We start from the raw sequence: 21782 nt of genomic DNA, 5'->3' as shown, positions 1-21782 counted from the left end.
AGTGAATAACTCATTTACAGTAAAAGGAAAAAAAACATTTTACATCAATGGGAAGTTTAATTGTAACACTAGGGGGGTGGTCTATTTTAGTTTGTGCTCTAAATGCCAGGCTTTTTATATAGGGAAAACTGACAGACCACTGAAAAACAGAATTTATGAACACTACTATGCAATTAATAAAGGGAACACTACCAATGCCCTAGCTAGGCACATTTTATCATTCCCTGAGCATTAATATTTATTCATGGCTATTGGAAAAGTATCTGAGAATGAAAGAGGGGGACCGATTAGCCTAAAACTTGAAGAAAAAGAAGCTTTATGGCAGTTGAAATTAAATGCTTTAGTCCCACCAGGTTTAAATGATGTAATGTCTATCAGGAGCATTCTAAAACTTAAAGCTTTATTAAGATAAAAAACATACTGAATTTCACGAGAAAGTAATTTAATATAGTAACTATGAATAGATTTACATAGTTTACACTTTACATGTTATGTTGTTTTACTTAAACTGAGGTAAGGTTGTTCCAGGAAATTATGTTTCAGGAAATGATGCTTCAGGAAATGATGTTTCAGGAAATTATGTCATTTTTTTAAAGTATTTAAGGGTTGACTTTTTGTTTGTGAATTGTCTGAAGAAGTTTACATATTTTTAGTAAACGAAAGCACTAACATACAGTTTTTGTTTCCTAGCGTGGTGCTTTTTCCATGTTTTATTTTTTATTAGTTTGTTGAATTATTTAGTTTGTTTACAAAATTATAGCTATTCATGCTGGCATGTGTAACAATATCTAATAGCCTTACATTTCTCCCCTCTGAGTCATGCTGGATTTTTCAAGTGACACTGGAAAATCATTGCTTGAGAAAAATGGGGCTTACTGATAATCTATCAACCCATACCCCTTCTTGACAGTCTGTCTTCATTAGCATTATTGACCCCACTACAGTGCTGCATGGTGATGTCATCTGCTTGTAACCTTATGCTCCACCTCATTAACTTGTCATTTTGCTTACTGACTCCATTTAGCCATGTTAAAGGGTTATGCTCTGTAACTACATTGGATTTTCTTCCATATAGGTAATGCTGAAGCTTTTGCAATGCCCATACTATGGCTAGGCATTCTTTCTTCACTGGTGCATAACATTCCTCCCTGGGTTGCAGTTTATGGCTGAAATATACCATGAGATGCCCTTTTCCCTCTGAGGAAACTTGGATGAGTACAGCCCCCACCCCATAATATGAAGCATCCATCTGCACAACAAATTCCTTGCTGTAATCTGGACAGGCTAACACAGGGGGTCTTCCCAAAGCTTCTTTAAGCTTTTGGATTGCCTGCTCACAATCTGTGGTCCATGCTACCTTATTGGGCTTGTTTTTCCTTGTTTGGTTAGTAAGGGATGTAGCTATTGTAGTACAGCTGGGCACCAATTTTCTATAGTACCCTCCTGTCCCTAGGAATGCTCTTACCTGCTTTTTGCTACCAGGGATAGGCCACACCTGAATAACCTCCACTTTGGCAGGTTCTGGTCTAATCTTACCACTGCTTACTCTATGTCCTATGTAAGAGACCTCTGCCATACTCACCTGACACTTACTAGGCTTAATGGTCAACCCTGCCCTTGTTAATCTACCTAAGTCCTCCCTGACACATTGAAGGTGCTCATGCCAGGAATTACTGTAAATGGCAATATCATCCAAATAAGTGAGAGCATAGTCTCTTAATCTTACTAAGATATGATTTACTAACCTTTGGAAGGTTGCTGGGGCATTCTTCATCCCAAAGGGCATCCTTGTAAACTCATATAATCCAAAAGGTGTTACAAAAGCCTGCTTGTCTCTGACAATTGTGAGTCAAGTGCTTGGTCAGATCAATAGTGGTCAGATACTTAGCCCCACCCAGCTGTCCTAAAGCTTCATCTGTTCTAGGAATGGGGTATGCATATGACTCTGCATAACTGTTTAACTCTCTGTAGTCTATGCAGAATCTGACACTACCATATTTCTTCAGTACCAACACTACTGGGAAAGTCCAAGGACTACTGGACTCCTGAATTACCCCATCTCCAATATCTCCTTTCTATCCTCCTTCAAAGTCTATTTGACTTGCTCAGGCACCCTATAAGGGGCCTGCTTAATAGGACTTTGGTGTCCTCTATACACATTATGTTGCACTAGGTGGGTGGACCTAGGTTTCCCAGTAAACATGCCCCCAAACTCATGTAACACTTGCTCATATTTCATTAGCCTGAAAAGGGGATAGCTGCTAAGATATTGCTACCTCTCCCCCAGAAGTGTCAGTCTGAGCTAAACTGAGAAGATCAATCACCAGATCCCACTCAGACTCCTCCTGCCATCCATGCAAATACTCAGCACCCGGACCTCCCTATCATGATATGGTTTCATCATGTTACCATGGTACAACTTATGTCCCTGACTCCTGCCTACCTTTTGGCACTGCTCACAGGTCCTGCAGTACCCTGTTAGATCCTTTGCAATCCCAGGCCAATAAAAGTTATGCATAATTCATTTCTTAGTATGCTTTATGTCCATATGACCTGAAAAATAAATGTCATGGGCTATGGCTAGAAGTGCCAGATGGTAGGCTTTGGACACTACCAACTGCTGTATTACCTCACCCACTAACCCTCCCTCAGGGGTCCACTCTCTGTACAGCAACCATTTGTTCCAGTATACTTCCTCTTTCCTTGAGCATCAGGTCCCTCCTTAGCTACCTCTCTCAAGCCTCATAAAGTAGGATCTGAAAGCTGAACCTGTCTCAGTTCTATCTTTGTATCCTCTCCCAGTTCCTCTTCCACAGGAAGCCTAGTATCATCTGACAGTGGTGCCTCACTGTCAGCCTGGATATTACCACTCACCTCTGTCCTTGTAGTCAGCATGTACATAGGAACACCAGTACATACCAGGAGTTGTGGTTCACCTTCAGACTCACTGCTACAAGGTAGCTCCCTCCCTGAAGTAACCAAATCACCAGTCCCAGCTTCAGGTATAGGATCTGTCTGGGTTTCCTGCAGGCTACCAGATGTACATGCCTGTCTCCCAGCTTGACTGTGCGCAACTGCATACACACAAGGCACTACATTATCAAAGTCATGCCCTAGTAAGACATCTGCAGGGTTATCTTCAAACACACCTACCTGCTTGTTCTCTTTTCCACACTCCCAGTCAAGATGAACCCTGGCCATAGGTATTTGGAATTAGGTCCCACCCAAAGCTCTGACTGGTGTGGACTGCCCAAGCAAGTACTGCTCCTCCTTAGCCACTGCAGGCCTCACAATGGTTATATCAGAAGCTGTGTCACTCTTAGCAGTGGCCTGTCTTCCATCTACAAAGATGGGATACAAATGTTGGTGATATTTTGGCACCTCTGCTGTTTCCAGACAACTTACCACTGGCATTCTATCATTCCCACTTGCTGGCTCACTCACCTTTTGTTTCTCACCTTGCTTCAATGGACATTTGTGTGCTACATGGCCCCTCTGATTACATTTGAAACATCTAATCCCTTATCCTGACCATGTGGTTGAACTACTGGCTACCCCTGCTACTGGTAAATTCTGTTGGAGTGGTTTAGGCTGCCCCCCATGGGTTCCCTTATATCCATGTGCAGCACTGGGTATCCCTTTCTTATGCAGTGGTGCCCTGCTTACCAAGTAGAGATTCCCTTTTCACTCCAACTCATTTGTAGAATTACACTCTTGCCCTGCCAACCAGATCCTCATGTCCTCAGGCAAAGTACTATGAGCTTATTCCCTCACCAAAAGGTCTGCCAGTCCTTCAAAAGTGGTGACCTGACACCCACTCACCCACCTGTGAAAGTAAGTACTTTAAGCAGCAATGTAATCACATACACTTTCATTTACCTTGCATCTGTGTTCACATTTTTTTCTATACATCTCGGGTTTATTTGAAACAATCAATTAAACATTGTTTCACACTATCATAATTCAAACAATCGATATCAGATAGTTTAGCAATTGCATTAACAACTCTGCCATGGAGTAAGGGGGTCAGGAACTGAACTGAGAGCCATTGATCAACATTATACTATTTACATACCCTCTCAAATATATAAATAAAACTGTCAAGGTCATCTTCCTCCCTGTACAAAGGAAAATGTTTACTGACCTTTATGGCTTCTGGGGTTCAGTCATTCTTCCATGACCCTGTTGAAGGGTAGAAGCTCCTTTTTGCGCTGTCTCTGGCTCTCATTATCTTCAGATTCCATCTCCAAATGCTGCAGTTCATGCTGACCCTGCATCTCCCTCTCCTCAGCTTCCAGTTCAATTCTCTTTAACTCCAGATGGATTTTTAAGTCCTCTGAGGAAAAGGTAAATTGTCTTGTCTCAGAAGGCTGCTTATCCTCAATGTCAAACTTGATATAATCTGAGCTGCTGGTCTGCTCTGTGGCTGTGACTAAGGCTGAGATCATTGCTTCCTTAGTCAGGCTGGCATGTACCAGTCCTTCGGCTTTGCACAACTTGGCCAATTGGTTCCTTGTCAGCTTGCTATAATCTTTTACTGATATCTTTGCCTGCTATCCCTGGCTAAATTGACTAAAAAATGAATAAAACTGTTGTGACAATGAAACTTTGTATGTTTTCCTTGTGGCTGTCAATAGTCCACAACTCAGTGACAACTACCCAGAGGCTAGTAAAGCTTAATTAAAATCCCACTGCTGGCACCAATATGTGATGAACCCTCTTTGCCTCGGGGCATTAACTAAGGAGTCCCAGTCCTCACCACTGTCTCTGGTAAGGGAGTATCACTAAAAGCAGGGAAAGACATGCACAATTTTCCCTAAGAGTACACTTGGAACAGGTTCCAAAACCTGGGACAGGACTTTATGCATCACTCCAGGTCCCCAAATGAGTCTTCACACTAACCACTGCAGAACATTGTGTTCTAGTTTTAGGTATCTGACACACGCACTCTTAAATGTCTGATATTCACACATACACACACTCTTGGGAAAGATTGACACAGATTTACCTGCTCTGTTTCTTTAGCTAAATTACAAGGTAATGGCAGCCACCAGTCAAATACCACAGTACTCTTCAAAAGGGGTGTTCAATTATATTGGGTAAAATAGACACCGAAACAAATGGTTCCATGTATCCCAAGCAGTAAGGCTTTTCAGAGTGACACTGGTGTTATCACAATAAGCATAAACACTCTCAAGTTATTAAAAATATTCACTAAATAACCAGCCATAATGAGAGGTAGTAAAACATTTAATAATATATAAAAAGATTTAAAACATGTAAATACTGAATAACTGATTCCAATAAACAACAGAGTTTTACACACAGGAAATATGAAATTAATACCATAGGACAGATCTCACATTGATTTTAGAAAACCTCTAACTAACCAGCTGTAGGTCCCTGACTATCTGAAGATTAACTGTCCCTATCAAATATAAATAACTCAGCAAGGCAAGATTATACTCTTACTCTGTAAGGCAACATGAGGAATTGTGTCCACAATCCAGGCTATTGTCTGTCCTCAGTGACTGGAACAACTACTTTGGAAACAACTTGACTACTACCATTGAATATCACTGGAAAAACAACACCTGGACAATTGACTCAGAACCTGCTTTTATAGCAGATTTTTTTTTAAGTAACAGGAAGCTGCTATGAGAATTCTACTCTCTCATATCAGACTTTGAAAAGTAAAAAAACAGCTGCAGTGAAGATTCTATTCTCCCAGCTCTGGCACATACTGACATCACATCTAGATTAGCTGATTCTGGCATGACATACTTTCAGAATTCTCTTAAAAAAAAAAAAAAAACTTGTACATTTGGTCAGCTAGAAGAACACTGACATTCAAATAGCTTGTATGTATACCAGAGTGATAATCAAAGACATAAACTTATTTATAAAATTATTACTTCCACCTGTATTCGAACCCAGTAACATCTGTATCCAACAATAATGAATTAACACCTGCTGCTACAGAGTCAGTTTGTAAAAATCAAACCCTGTGCTTTGTGTCTGAGGTATATATACCTTAACCATTATGCCAACCCTCCATTTTATATATAGAGTTTGTATACCCTGGATTAAAATCCAGGACCATCTGCACTGCAGTCTAACACTCTACACATATCACCACAGGATTATAGCTAGTAATGTTGGCATATGCAACGCCTACAACTATTTACAAATATTAACAAAACTTCAGCCAGTCATGATAGCACAGATAACAATATCTAATATCCTCACAACACCTTTAATATAGTTCCTTATACAGATTCTGTTCCCCAATTCTCTAATGCTGAAATTCTCATGTCTCTAATAAAAATGAATAACTTGAAAAATCTGTGCATTATAGTTATTTACATATCCCCTGGCAGCAATATACCCTTATTAGAAGATATCATTGCCTGGATTTCTACTAACATTAACAACAGAACTGTCATCCTAGGTGACGTAAATATCAATTGGCTAAACCTCAGCTCCAACATCCCTTCTTCAAATATTAATCTATTCAACTTCACACAACTCATAAACTCCCTAATCAGACCTAATAAGAACACCAACACTGGATCCACTTTAAATCGAATTCTAGTCACTGACCCCAAGAAAATATCTGAAGCTGGTTGTCTCCCAAACACCATGAGTGATCATGTCCCTGCCTTTAATCGCCATCCTCCCCCGTCAAAACCAATATCTATATGGACAAATAAAGAACCTGACTAAATTTAACCCACTTACCTTTGTTTATACTCTAAAGAAGATAAACTGGTACAACTTAAAATGCTTCCTCTTGATGGCGCAGTCGACTATTTTTAACACCCCATTTCTGAATACCCTAAATACCCTCCCTCCCCTTCATATAAAGAGAATCAAAACAAACCATGCCCCATGCCTAGCCAAGTCTCCCAAAGATCTTATGCACATCAGAGAACAAAATATGGTAATGGCTTCAAACTAATAAAAGCAATCCAGACCTGATCACATTTAAACAGCTTCATAATCAGGTAAAATAACTAGTCAGCAAAGATAAAAAAAGAATACTATTTAAAACTGCAAACCAACCATAATCAAAACCCCCCAAATGTCTGGAATTCCATTACATCAGTGCTAAATCCAGACACAAAAAGCAACCCGTGTCCACATCCTGACAAGTCATTTCAAGAAACAGCCTCTCTCTCTAATTCTTTCTTGATCAGTTCTGTAGCTGAAATTACTGCTAATTTTCCCTAAGTAAAGTGCAGCCCAGGCAAGGCATCGCCATTATCACATTCCATCCACTCCCACACTACTACACCTACCCATGAGCTTAATACATAAGTTCACTTTAAATCCTATTCCTATCAGTAAAGGACCTACTTCTAAAGCTCAAACCCTGCTCTAACTCTCCTGACAATATTCCCTCAGGATACCTAAAACTTGCAGCAAATGCTGTTGCTTACCTTATAAATATTTTTCTCAATAGATCCATTCAGGAATCCTATGTGCCCCCAAATCTTGGAAGAAAGCATTTATTCTCCATCTTCATAAAGGCGGTAATAATACTAATATCAACAACTTTGGACCCATCGCTATTCTCACTCTTATCTCTAAGATCTTGGAAAAATGCATCCATATTCAACTGCTCCACTTTCCTTTTCATAACTAACTCCTGTCACCTACACAACATGGATTTAGATCAGGCCATAGCACAGCAGCTGCCCTTATATCTTTCATGGATACTGTAAACAGAGCCCATGATGATTGGAAAATTGTCTTGTGTGTGTGAGTGTGTGTGTGTGTGTGTGTGTGTGTGTGTGTGTGTGTGTGTGTGTGTGTGTGTGTGTGTGTGTGTGGGGAGGGGGGAGGTCCAATGTTAGAGAGTTGGATTAGAAGTAAAAGGTGGGAAACTATCTAACATTGGACCCCCCCCACACACAAGCATACACTCAACTGGTTCTCAAGCTACTTAAAAGTCAGCCAACAAGCTGTCAAAGGACAACACACTCTCTCTCTCTCCTATTTAGTATTTATATTAATAATTTCCATTCTTCTATGACTTATGGATCTCTTATTCAATATGCAGATGACTCAGGTATTATATGTTTGGTTGACTCCATTTCTGACCTACATCAAACTCAAATGGCCTTCTCCACGACTGAAACATAAATGTACCATAACCATCTAGACCTTAACGCAAATAAAACAAAGATCATATTATTCACCCCTAAGAAAACAACTCCATTAGATAAAACTAAGTTCACTATTTATTCTCAAAGTAACACTATAATAGAAGTTGTGAGTCACACAAAACTTCTAGGAATCGCTATAGACGAACACCTAAAATTTGATATTCACATACAGCATAACATCTGCAAAACTCATAAAAAAACTAGAAATTCTCTATAGACATAATCACTTCCTCAGTCCCTCAACTAAACAGATTATTGCTTCCACTTGCTTACTCCCCAAACTCACCTATGGTGCCCCTCTGCTTACCAACCTTCAGTCCTCACTAAATGCTAAGTTAGACACTTGTTACATCAAAATTGCCAAATTCACAACTAATTCCAAATACTTCACCCATCACTACACCACTCTACACTCCTTAAAATGGCTTGAGCTACCACACTTCCTCTTACTTGCAACTAACTGTAGCACACAAATTGATCTTTAAACCTTCAGACTGTCCTACTCTCAGCTCAATATTCACTTACTGCCTCCCAAAGAGACCCCTCAGATCTGAGCATCAGAAACTTCTGCAGATACATAAACCAAATCTTCCACCCCAGCCAGCTTCTTTACTCCTACTCCATAGCTAAAAAATGGAATGCTCTACCACTATCCATTAGAACAACCCAACATCTCACCTATTTTAAAACTTCATCATATGAATACCTCTCTTCTATCTAGAATTGTACCTGTGCCTAGCCTTCTTAGAATATTTATCAAGTGATGTTTTACCATCTACTGTTATATTATGTTTACTGAAATTCATCTCTGCTCTAACTTGTAGCTGCCTGTAAACTACTTTGTTGTTACATGTAGGCTAATTTTTGTAAACTATTAACTACTCTTTGTATATACTTCTGATGTATGCATTTCACCTTTATTCATGTACTGTGGAGCATTTCTCCCCAGGCCTTCACTGAAAATGGGTTCTGTGCAGAACTGATATTGCAGATGTATTTACCTGGCTGTCTTGAACTCTATAACCATCTGATATATAAAACTGAGATAATTATACTTTTTTGCAATTGCATCGCACTGTACTGCACTGCATTTATACATTTGTTTCATTCGTTATTGCTGGCCTCTGTGTATCTGCATTGTTTGTTCCCACCCTCCCTTCCAACTGCTGTTGTAGTGATAAACCTGGCTTTGCAACTGCCCATCCCTACTATAAATCTGATTTTGGCCACTCCTCCCATTCCCATCTCATCAGCTCAGTCTACTGAGTGCAGAGAGGGTATCTGGGAAGGCCAACCCCTTAGTTTCTTAATCTTGAACTATCTTCTGTTTCCTCCTTCTCCACACACACAAAAAAAAAAAAAAAAAAAAAAAAAAAAAAAAATTTTACACTTTATTCAGTTGCTTTTACTGTAACTGTGTCCTTCCTACTTTATTACCTTATTTTTGCTGCCTGCTCTTGAGTGTTCAAGTGGTTTTATTCTGCTGTATTTATTATTGCTTAGTAGCCTGATTAATATGTTATTCTAAACATCTTAGTTTTGGTGTTAGCACTTGTGCTTCAGGCCAGTTACTTTACATTTAATGAGGTTTTTGTGGGCTACACTCTTATGAACAGACCCTTACCAAAACCCTTTCTCCATAAGTCTGCCCAGGTATTTGGAACACTGTATCTGGACAATTCCCATCACTTTCTCCTGCCAGCCTGGTCAACATGGGCATACTGAGACAGTGTAGCAACTGCCTCATGTTTACTGACAGCCCTCTTCTCCTAGCACATAATTCCTCTATTTGCGAGAAATGCATCTACATCAGTAACCTGGAATCCATGCTCTCTCATGCCACAGTCAGTACTCCTGACAAAGAGGAGATTGCCAGCACAAACACCACACCACTCACATCACATAGCCAAGCACAACACACATCCACCTATGCAAACACACACACAAACATTCCACACCCAACACCAAACACATCACACACAGCAGACAACACACCAGTGTCTCACAAACACAGCCCATAAGGCAAAACAATAAACCATCTCAGCTTACAAGGCATAACAATAAACCAAACATACAAGACTTTTTTGACTCAATTGCGAGACACACCTATGTCAACCTCACCAATCGCAACAAGGAGAAGGTCACAGTCAGTTGTCTGTCTGGTGCCAAAATCTGCCACATCATGCACACACTTAAGTCTCTCCACAACAAGTACAAGTATGGCTCTGTCATTGCCACATCATGCACACACTTAAGTCTCTGCACAACAGGTACAAGTATGACTCTGTCATTGCCACATCATGCACGCACTTAAGTCTCTGCACAACAGGTACAAGTATGACTCCATCATTGCCACATCATGCGCGCACTTAAGTCTCTCCACAACAGGTACAAGTATGGCTCTGTCATTGTCCATGATGGTGTGAATGACTTGAGACATACCTTCCTGGACTATATGAAGAGACACATGATTAAGTTCTCAGAGTATGTATCCAAGGCAGCTATGACCCTAGCCCTAAGCACCATCCTACCTTCATTAAGAATTATACCACAATACCAACAAAAAAAAAATTGACTTCAACAATTGGCTTAGTTTCTGGTGTCAATCCAAGGGGATCCAGTATCTGTCTGCCTGAGATGACATGGTTGACAGTCCTCAATGCTTTGCCAGAGATGGGCTCCACCTGTCACCACTGGGAGTTTGGATACTGACCAAAGCCCTCGCCTCCCCCATTGTGCCTTTTTTAGACAATGTCCCAAAGACAAATCTTCCAACATAAAAGACCTGTCAAAAAGTAAAATGAATGTCATGCTGATTAACTCTAGAAGCCTTAACCAGAAAATACACTCACTGGAGACTCTCTTTGCACTGGAAGATGCCGCTGTCTGTGCAGTCAAGGAAACTTGGTTCAGGGCTGCGGAGAGCACCTCTGCCTTACCAGGCTGTACCTTTTTCCACACATTCTGACCCCAAGGTGAGAATGGGAAGACTAAGGGTCATGGAGTCACTATCTTCATTAAGGACAGGCACACCTCCAGACTGGTATGCCAGCTTGATGCACTGGAACTACTCCAGGTGCAACTGACATGTGGCAAGGCACCCATCCAATTATAGCCAGCTATAGAACCCCCTCCATGACCCAGGATACCCACTCCTCTTACCTGGAGCTACTTGACTCCATCAAGGTACCTCTTAGCACCCTGATCCTTGGTGCCTTCAACTACCCCACCATAGACTCGGTGAACTATTCCTGCACTAATGTACTCACTCAAAAATGTTTTGACTTCATCAGTTCTAATGCACTAGACCAGCTCGTCTATTCCCCCACAAGGGGAGATAACATTCTGGACTTGGTTCTCACCAACATGGGCGAGCATTGCACCACTCCCATACTATTTTACTCCCTGGTGAGATCAGATCACTGGACTGTCTCATTCAAAGTTTATATCCCACCCAACCTCCCCATCTGTAATCAAGCTAAAAAACTTTTCAAAAGCTGACTACAACCTCCTAAAGGAGAGTATCAGCAGCTTCACACCACCACCCACCTCAGAGGATGCAGACAACTATGCTGAACAGTACGCCAATGCAGTATACAAGCACCTGTACAACTGCATGGTCTCAGCCATAAACAACAGAACTAAACCTGTTTGGTGGACATCCTCTATTAACAGGCTTTACAACAAAAGGAAGAAACTGCTGTCCAAGAGTAAAAAGGAGCAAATTCCAAATTGGAAAACCTAGCTCGTTAGCCTCAACAAGCAAATTAGATCACTAGTGAAAACCTCCAGTGCCAATTATGAATTAAAACTATCCTCTAATACAAAAGGAAACCACAAAGCCTTCTTCAGTTACTCAGAAACCTCCATGGCGAGGCCCAGGTTTGTTCTGAATTAGTACTTAATGGTATCACTTACACTGTGCCATTTTGTAAGAGAGCAGCCACAGTGAGAGCATGCATGATTGCAGTTGATAGTTTGCATACAAGTTACTTAAGATAAAGCCAGTAAACGTCTATAGTGATGTGTTTGTATAAAATAAAGCTGCTTGAGCAGAACCCATAAAGACTCTTCTATTGTGTCCAAAGTAGGAGAGCAACATGGTGTCAGAACTGCGATCGAAGAGAATAAAATCCAGAGCCATGAGGTTCAGAGACAAGCACCCAAGAATAAAATCCAGAGCCATGAGGTGCAGAGACAACAGACAAGGTAAAACCAAGAGAAACAAGCACAAAAAGAGCCAGAAAAGAATCAATGTTAACGAGAAGCAGCACAAAGTATTTAATCGATAAAACAGGGTGTTACAAAGGCACAAACCACATTACTGAGCAAGCGGAAGGCACAAAACATTTGATAACTAAAAGGAATGTTTAAAATAAAGGTATTTGATGAAATGTTTAACAGTATAGCAAAACAAGCATGTTTAAAGATAAAACGAGCATGTTTAAAGCAAAACTGGGCATGTTTAGAGTAAAACGAGCAGAAACAAAGTACAACGGGCATAAAGAGGGCATAAATGAGCAAAACAAATGTAATAATGGCGAAAAGAGCACATTAAGCAAAAATAAAGCAAGGCGACGGCATGTATTTTGGCAAACTGCTATGTTTTGGCATAACTACGACTTTGTATTGTATCAAGGGCTTAACTAAAGTTATTCAAATTATCTCAAAGTGTGTAAAGTGCTTATGATGTGTGCTCATTACTGTCCATGTATTTTGAAGAGTTTATTGTGCACAAAATGCAACTATTTTGTAAAATACAGTCAAAGTATAGCCATTTCAATAAACCTTTTGTGCTGGGTGTGTCTATATGCAAAGTGTCACCATTACAGAGTGTTTCTTGTACTGTAAAGAGTTGCCAAGCAAGGTACCACCATTTTGGGGACATTTCAATGTGCTGTGTGCATTTATTCACAAAGTACAATTACTTTGAAATGTTATTGAGTTTTGGACAAGAGAGGTCCAGTTTATTTGCATTGTAAAGTTGTTTGAGATGTTTCTTAAAATGATGACACATGACTTCAGCATTGCAAAACAATATTACATGTGTTAAAGCACCCAAGAAGTTTATTTCACAAAGTTCAATTTTGCAAAGGTACTATGAGTTTGCCCATTAGCATAATTTCAAAAAATTCAAAAGAGATAAAATTCAGAAGCACAAAGGCATTGGACAAAGTTACAATTACTGGCATAAGTTTCTGGCATATGTGCATGTGTGTATGCCTGTGCTTATACCCTTCACTGGTATGTGTTAATATGGCAGACGGATTTTGAAATCCCCTACCACTTGTATGTGATCAGAATATTGCAGAGAATTGGAGAATATTTGAGCACGAGTACGATATTTTTATACAAGCAGCTTATTCAGATAAAGATGCATGCACTAGGGCATTCATTTTGCTAAACTTATCTAGGTCAGAGGTCATAGAAAGAGAGCGTTCATTTATGAATACACCAACAGTATATGAAGGAGAAGGTGAAAACTGGTGTATTGTTGTACAGGCTGAATCAAAGGAAGATCCCGAGTGTTTGAAATGCAAGTTCAGAGAAATGTGTAACCCCCAGACAAATATTACATTTCAGAGGCATTTGTTTTACATGCAAGATCAGAAACAAGGGGAAACATCTGCAGCTTATATAACTGACCTGAGAAACAGAGCTAAAATGTGTCAGTTTGCTGACTTAAAAGATGATTTCATAAAGGACAGGCTTGTGTGTTGTATTAACAGTGCTGCCCTGAGAAAGACTTTACTTTGTGATAGTGATTTAACATTGAGCAAAGCCATAGAGATTTGTCACATCCATGAGGTGACAGAAAAACACGTGTGTGCTTGCGAGTGACAAGAGCATAGGTTCAGTTGGCTCCAGAGCAAATGTAGATAGCATGCAACACATGGTGAACAAAAGCAGGCCCAAACACATGGCAGCTACAGGGTTTCCAGGGAAGACATGTGGTTTTCCAGCAAGTTCTAAGAAAGGAGCATACTCCAGCTTAGTGTAGCACAAGCATGGATCAGTAAAACCCAAGTCTAGCTTTATTGTTAACTGTCACACTCGTATTGCAAATCATGAGTCTAAAAGAGAGAAGTGCTTAGCATTTGGTCAGCAATGTCTGAAGTGTAAAAAATGGAATCATTTCCAAAAGTCTGGTAAATCAAATAAGCATCACACAGTTGTGAAGAAAGGTCACACAAAAAAAGCAAGCTGATCAAGTAGAGCCGAAGCAGTCAGCTTTCTACATAGATGGTGTATCAGTGTTTGATGATGCACTGAATTTATTAACAAGGAGTAAAGTGTTTTGTACTGTCTGGATTAATGGAAGATCCACAATGTTTAAAGTAGACACTGGTTCAAAGTGTAATGTTATATCGGCAGACACATTTGCTAAATTGAGAAACAACTCAATGTAGCTAGTAGCTGTTGCTTATGGAGATGAAGAAATTCAAACCAAAGGTTCAGTGATACTTTCATGTTATTTGGTTGAGAACTGTTACAACTTGTTATTCTATGTAGTCCAAAGACTGGTGCAGTCTTTATTGGGTCTCAAAGATAGTTTAAGAATGAATCTGCTTTGTTTTGCTAAAAAAGTTCATCATGTAAGTGCATTTCCGAGGTCTAATTTTTCTGAAAACATTTTCTTAGAGTATGCTGATGTTTTTGATGACAAATTAGGCAGACTTCCAGTTGTGTATTCTGTGAAGTTAGACCCAGAGTTCACTCCAGAAGTCATAGCAGCAAGAACAGTTCAAACAGTGATGCAGGACAAAGTTAAGGCACAATCGGTTAAAATGGTGTAGCAAGGTGTGATTTGTCCAGTCACAGAACCAACTGAATGAGTGTCGTTCATGGTAGCACCTCACAAAAAAGGCTCAGAAGTAATCAGAATATGTATTAACCCAATAATAAACTCCCACTAGAAATCAAGACTCTCACCCATCCTAAACAATTTACTACAGCCACCAAAGAGTATTTTAAATGCCACTGGACTTGCCACTGTACTCACCCTCCCTGAACATTCCCCCCATCCAAATGACAGTCAACCTCCTGCTCTCTACGTTTCCTCTCACAAGATCACTCTATCCTTCCCTTAATCTAGTCACTCAACTGTCTATTTAACCTAATCTGCTAACCCCTTTGAGTAACATTCAATAGTAGATGTCCTGCCTAACTGCAACTTTCAATATGATCTGTATTGCATTATGTAACCTCTTATGTTAATATTTCTTATTCTCAAAGGACATATTAGTAATATCTACTTTTTGTATTGTAAGAATGATGTATTTTCTGCTGTTTTAATTGCTTTTGTTATGTGATAATTGTATAATATTTGGAGTTTTTCTCCCCCGACCCTCCGCTGAAAAAGGGATCCTCAGCTCAGTCGGACATACCAGGTCAACAAATGTAAAATAAATAAATTTGAGCAAAGCGTTAAAGAGACTATATCATCCAATGCGTACAGTCGAAGAGGTCATAACCCTAATACCGAATGCCACTGTTTTTTCAGACTTGGATGCAAAGAGTTCATTTTGGCAAGTGATGCTTGATCGCAAATCTTCATTTCTAGCTACTTCTGGTACTCTGTTTGGCAGATACAGATTCCTAAGGATGCCATTTGGAATAAATTCTGCAAATGAAGTCTTTCAGCATGCAATGGAACAAATTTTTAAAGGTTATCCTTGTGCCATAATAGTAGATGATTTATTGGTTGGAGGCAATGGTGAAGCAGAGCATGACAGAAACTTCAGGAAAGTCCTAGACAGAGCACATGAAGTAAAACTGAAGCTCAATCCTCCTGCAGATTCAGACTTCCAGAAGTTACCTACATAGAACATTTTTTTTATAAATGCAGACTCGAGACCAGACCCGACCAAGCAAGCGGCTATTCCTGATATGTACAAGTTCTACAAAGTTTTCTAGGCATGGTCAACTATTTAGGCAAGTTTATACCAGATTTTAGTGAGTTGACAGCACCTTTAAGAGAGTTAATGCACAAAAATGTTGTATGGTCATGGCTGGAACAGCACCAGAAGTAATTTGAAGACCTTAAGCAGAACATTACTACCCCACCTACATTAAGATACTATGATGTGAACAAACCAGTTACTCTTTCTTGTGATGCTTCAAAATTTGGCCTAGGCACAGTTATACTTCAAGAGGTCAGACCAGTAGCCTGTGCATCTAGAACACTTATACAAACTGAGATGCAATATGCTCAAATTGAGAAAGAGCTTTTGGCAATAGTATTTGCATGTTCCAAGTTTCCTGATTATATTTATGTTCCAGCTATGCAGATTGAAACTGATCACCAACCTCTAGTTACTATTCTATGCATTCATCTCCAATGAGATTACAAAAAATGATGCTCAGATTGCAAAAGTACAATTTTAAAATGGTCCATGCAAAAGACAAATTGTTTTATCTGGCTGGTACTTTATCCAGATTGTCCAGAAGTACTACAGAACAACTTGATGCACAGAATTTTGACTTTGATGTGATGTCAATGCATAATTTTTCTACCAGTAGACTTAATGAGTTGAGAGATCACGGTTTGACTGATCAAATTTTGCAGAAGCTTAATCACTACATTAATGTTGGATGGTCATCAAAGCAGTCTAGTGTACCACCTGAAGTGCAAACCTATTTTCCTTACAGAGATGAAATGTTAATGGAAGATGGCATTATTTTCAAAGGTCCTAAAATTGTTGTTCCTGCTTCCTTACAATAAGAGTATATTCAGCTTTTGCGTCTTGGTCACCCAGGCTCCACATCCACTAAGAGAAGAGTGAGAGAATTAATATTTTGGCCTTCATTACCAAAAGACAATGATAAAGTATTTTCTTCTTGTTCAGTATGCAATAGTACTAAACCGCATTTGCAAAGAGAACCATTTCAGCTAAGTTCAGTTCCTGAACTACCTTGGTCATCAGTTGTAGCTGATATCTTTGAGTGGAACAATCAACATTACTTAGTTTTGGTAGACTCTTATTCAAATTGGTTTGAGATTGATCTACTACCTCACCTAACATCCACTGCTGTTATTAATAAGCTGTAACGTCAGTTCTCAGTTAATGGTAGTCCACAATAAGTTCTTTCTGACAATGGTACTCAATTTACTAGCCAGTTGTTTCAGAAATTTGCAAAAGAATGGAACTTTGTACATGTCACTAGTAGTCCTGAATATCCTCAGTCAAATGGTCGAGCTGAACGTGCAGTGCAGAGTGCAAAGCAACTACTTGAAAGGTCAAAGCGTGACAGTACCAATGTGTTCTTGAATTTGCTTAATCTCAGAAACATACCTCATTATGATATTCTCGGCTCACTTGCTCAGACTACTTTCTAGGCAAACTCCGACTATGCTACCCATTACTTCCAGTTTATTGAAGCCTAAACCTAACAACAATAAAACCATCAATCCTCAATTGCTTAAGAAGTGTAATATCCAGAAATCTAGTTACGACAGATGGAACAGATTACGTCATCTGTTGAGGGAGAGAGAGATGGTACGAATGCAGACAACGAAAGGTTTTGATCGACTTGGACAGATTACAGGCATCTGTGCTGAGCCAAGATCCTACTTAGTAGATTTCAAAGGTGTAGAATATAGGAGGAACTGTAAATATCTTCTTCCTGTATCAGAATCATCATCACCATCACAACATTGTTTCTGCGATGCAGACTTCAAATCTAAGAGTGAAAAAGACGGCTTACTATCATTTAACTGGATCACATAACAGCAAATCATGGTTATGTCAAGGCAAAACCTCGAAACCAAAAACAACGAACAATAATAAAATCGAAGTGTGGTGACTGTAAATGTCGACTTTGACATTTTCGAAAAGTCACCACACTTCCTGGGACACCATTACTGCATGTTGCACAGTAAATAACATGTTAGCAGGGGGGCAAGCCCTCCTGAACCCTCACACCCCCTGCTGCTTAAATATACTAACTCCGGGATCGCACTATAGTGAGGGAAAGGGTACATTTCCCGATCCCCACTATAGCATGAGCTGCATTGAAATGTCAGAACTGACAACAGCGAATACTGTATTGCATTCGCTGTTGTCAGTTCTGAAATTTTCTTTGATGACTTAATGAGTCAGTGAGAGCTAAATTAGAGATTTTGTCAATCGCATGGACCGCGATCGACAAAATGATAGTAAACCAAATCAGACACCGTGCCTGTACCAGAATGTGTTCAAAATTCTGATTCCATTCCAAAAAATGTTCTGAACATTCCACAGGGCAAATATTTTGCAGAGACAGTTCCAGGTGCTAAATCTAATTCCCAGTCTGATGTCACACAATATGGATTAGTATCAAAGCCTAGTATGAAATACGCAGATGCTTGAACTTGATTGTATATATATATATATATATATATATATATATATATATATATATATATATGTGAGTGTGTGAGTGTGTGTGTGTGTGTGTGTGTGTGTGTGTGTGTGTGTGTGTGTACTTATATTGTATAATGTGTGTGTGTGTGTGTGTACTTGTATTGTATAATGTGTGCGTCTGTACTTGTATTGTATAATGTGTGTGTGTGTGTGTGTGTGTGTGTGCTTGTATTGTATAATGTGTGTGTGTGTGTGTGTGTGTGTGTGTGTGTGTGTGTGTGTGTGTGTGTGTACTTGTATTGTATAATGTGTGTGTGTGTGTGTGTGTGTGTGTGTGTGTGTGTGTGTGTGTGTTTCTGTGTGTGTGGTATAGTATAGTGCGTGTGTGTGTGTGTGTGTGTGTGTGTACTTGTATTGTATAGTCTGTGTGTGTGTACTTATATTGTATAATGTGTGTGTCTGTGTGTCTGTGTGTGTGTGTGTGTGTGTCAGTGTACTTGCATTGTATAATGTGTGTGTGTACTTATATTATATAATGTATGTGTGTGTGTGTGTGTGTGTGTGTGTGTGTGTGTGTGTGTGTGTACTTATATTGTATAATGTGTGTGTGTGTACTTGTATAGTGTGTGTGTGTGTGTGTGTGTGTATGTGTGTGTGTGCGCGTGTGTACTTATATTGTATAATGTGTGTGTGTGTGTGTTTGTGTGTGTACTTGTATTGTATAATGTGTGTGTGTGTCTGTACTTGTATTGTATAATGTGTGTGTGTGTGTGCTTGCATTGTATAATGTGTGTGTGTGTGTACTTGCATTGTATAATGTGTGTGTATACTTATATTGTATAATGTGTGCGTGTGTGTGTACGTATATTGTATAATGTGCGTGTGTACTTGTATAATGTGTGAGTGTGTGTGTGTGTGTACTTGTATAATGTGTGTGTGTATACTTATATTGTATACTGCGTGCGTGTGTGTACTTATATTGTATAATATGTGTGTGTGTACTTGTATTGTATAATGTGTGTGTGTGTACTTGTGTACTTGTATAATGTGTGTGTGTGTATGTGTGTGTGTACTTATATTGTATAATGTATATGTGTGTGTGTGTGTGTGTGTGTGTGTGTGTGTGTGTGTGTGTGTGTGTGTGTGTACTTGTATTGTATAATGTGTGTGTGTACTTGTATAATGTGTGTGTATACTTGTATTGTATGAGTGTGTGTGTACTTATATAATGTGTGTGTGTACGTGTATTGTATAGTGTATGTGTACTTGTATTGTATAATGTGTGTGTGTGTGTGTGTGTGTGTATTTGTATAGTGTGTGTGTGTGTGTGTGTGTGCACTTGTATTGTAAAATGTGTGTTTGTGTAGTTGTATTGTATAGTGTGTGTGTGTGTGTGTACTTGTATAATGTGTGCGTGTGTGTACTTGTATTGTACAATCTGTGTGTGTGTTTAATTGTATTGTATAATGTGTGTGTACTTGTATTGTATAATGTGTGTGTATGTGTGTGTGTGTGTGTGTGTGTGTGTGTGTGTGTGTGTGTGTGTGTGTGTGTGTGCGTGTGTACTTGTATTGTATAATGCATGACAAAGAGTTACCTGTGATTTCTGCATGCTACATACACTCATAGTGTTGTAGGATCTGTTTCTCAAAGAAGGAGGATGTAGTTCAGAGTTCAAGTGAAGGCTGCTGTATCTTTAAGAAGCATATCAAGCTGTACATGCGTGTAAAAATCGCAGACACGTGCACTCCCTAGTGCCATTTTGTATGAGCAGCTAGACTGAGAGCACGCGTGATCACAGTTGTTAGTTTGTATATACGTTACTTAAGTTAGTGATGTGTTTGTATAAAATAAAGCTGGTTGAACAGAGCCCATGAAGACTCTTCTATTGTGTCCAAAGTAGGAGAGTGCAGGTTCCACCTGTGTCCCTTATTGACAGGGGTGACTGGTGCGGACTGAGGTTTCTTTCTGGGGATAAACTCTTGGCTAGGCTTGTAAGGCTCCTGGGCCATTAGCCTAGCAACCTTCTGTGATACTATGAAGGGCCCAGTGGACTTTCTCAAGTGGAAATAAATAAATAAATAAATAAACAAACTCTAGCCTTTTAGATAATATAACCCTTATTTTGTGTTTTTCCTGCAGCTTGTAAATCTCACTGGCAACATCTGAAAAATAACAGTACTTTTATGTTTGTCTTCAGGTCTGCCAGAAAAGGTGGGACTATATTTTGTTTGTGGAGTCTGCACTGGCTTGGTGTTCCTGTTCTGTTTGTTTGGATCCAAGATCCCAATAAAGCATGACATCATTAAATTCTGCACAGAGGATGAGAGTAAAGGTGACGCAGATCATGTCAGCGGGAAACTGAAAGAGGAGGAGGAGGAAGATGCAGAGGATGACAGCTCTTCTGAGTCTTCATTTCGACACCTGACTCGGACATACCACGTCTCTGAAAATATCTTCAGCCCTGATATCACAGCTAAGATGGTAGCACGGGCAGAGCAGAGACAGCAAGATGAGGAGGACATCTGGCTACAGCAGGAGTCCAGTCCGTACTCCATTCACAAAGTGAAGTCAGCGACCAAGTGAAAGCAGAAAGGAGGCAAACTGCAGCTGCATGGATATAGGCCTTAAGTTGCCTAATACCTGCAAAATGATGTTAAGTAATGCTAGAAGACAAGTAATATCTGCCTTTATTGTGGTGCACTGCTAAAGTTATTAACATTTAAAATAAAACAAAAACTTTAATTGTAAAAATGTCATGCTCATTTTGTGATCTGTCAGCTTCAATTTATACTTTCATTTTTTCAGTTTTTGTAGAATGCTGTCATCAAAACTGGGCTAAGCAAAACTGTATTAGTGGCAGAGATGCACAGCTTATGCGGCTGTTCATGCAGTGGTGTGTGGAGGTTGGGGGAGGGAAGATGTGAGCAGCTGAAGGGTGGCATGCCTTTTGGTGGGGAAAAAGGAGGCCTTATTTACTGCAACAGTGTCCCTTATGGAAGTCTATGGACACTAGGACATTAATCTGCAATAAGCAAATCCATTCTAGTTATGTTCTAGGTATGGGAAAGTACACCCTTGCAGAAAATAGGGGGGGGTCCTAACATGCCTGCAGTTAGGACATGGACAGAGGACTGCACAGGGCCTAACATGCTGCAGTTAGGACATGGACAGAGGACTGTACAGGGGGCAAACATGCTGCAGCTAGGACATGGACAGAGGGCTGTGCCAGGGTCTAAAGTGCTACAACTAGGACATGGACAGA

The 21782-nt window shown here is 39.7% G+C and overlaps 1 protein-coding gene across 2 annotated transcripts in view; it reads left to right on the top strand.

Annotated features, from left to right (window-relative positions):
• Positions 1–21276, top strand: part of LOC122790085 (protein eva-1 homolog C-like) — a 659115-nt gene extending 637839 nt beyond the window's left edge. For both annotated transcript variants that reach the window (XM_044057647.1, XM_044057646.1), the window contains exon 6: positions 20718–21276. In XM_044057647.1, coding sequence (XP_043913582.1) covers positions 20718–21103 — 386 coding nt within the window. In that variant the 3' untranslated portion in view covers positions 21104–21276. The remainder of the gene's footprint in view (positions 1–20717) is intronic.
• The last annotated feature ends 506 nt before the right edge of the window (positions 21277–21782 follow it).

Source organism: Protopterus annectens, chromosome 15.part0 (assembly GCF_019279795.1).
Source record: "Protopterus annectens isolate FY-2018-M chromosome 15.part0, PAN1.0, whole genome shotgun sequence".
NCBI classification, from domain to species: Eukaryota; Metazoa; Chordata; order Ceratodontiformes; family Protopteridae; genus Protopterus; species Protopterus annectens.
This window is presented reverse-complemented; position numbering and strand designations above follow the sequence as displayed.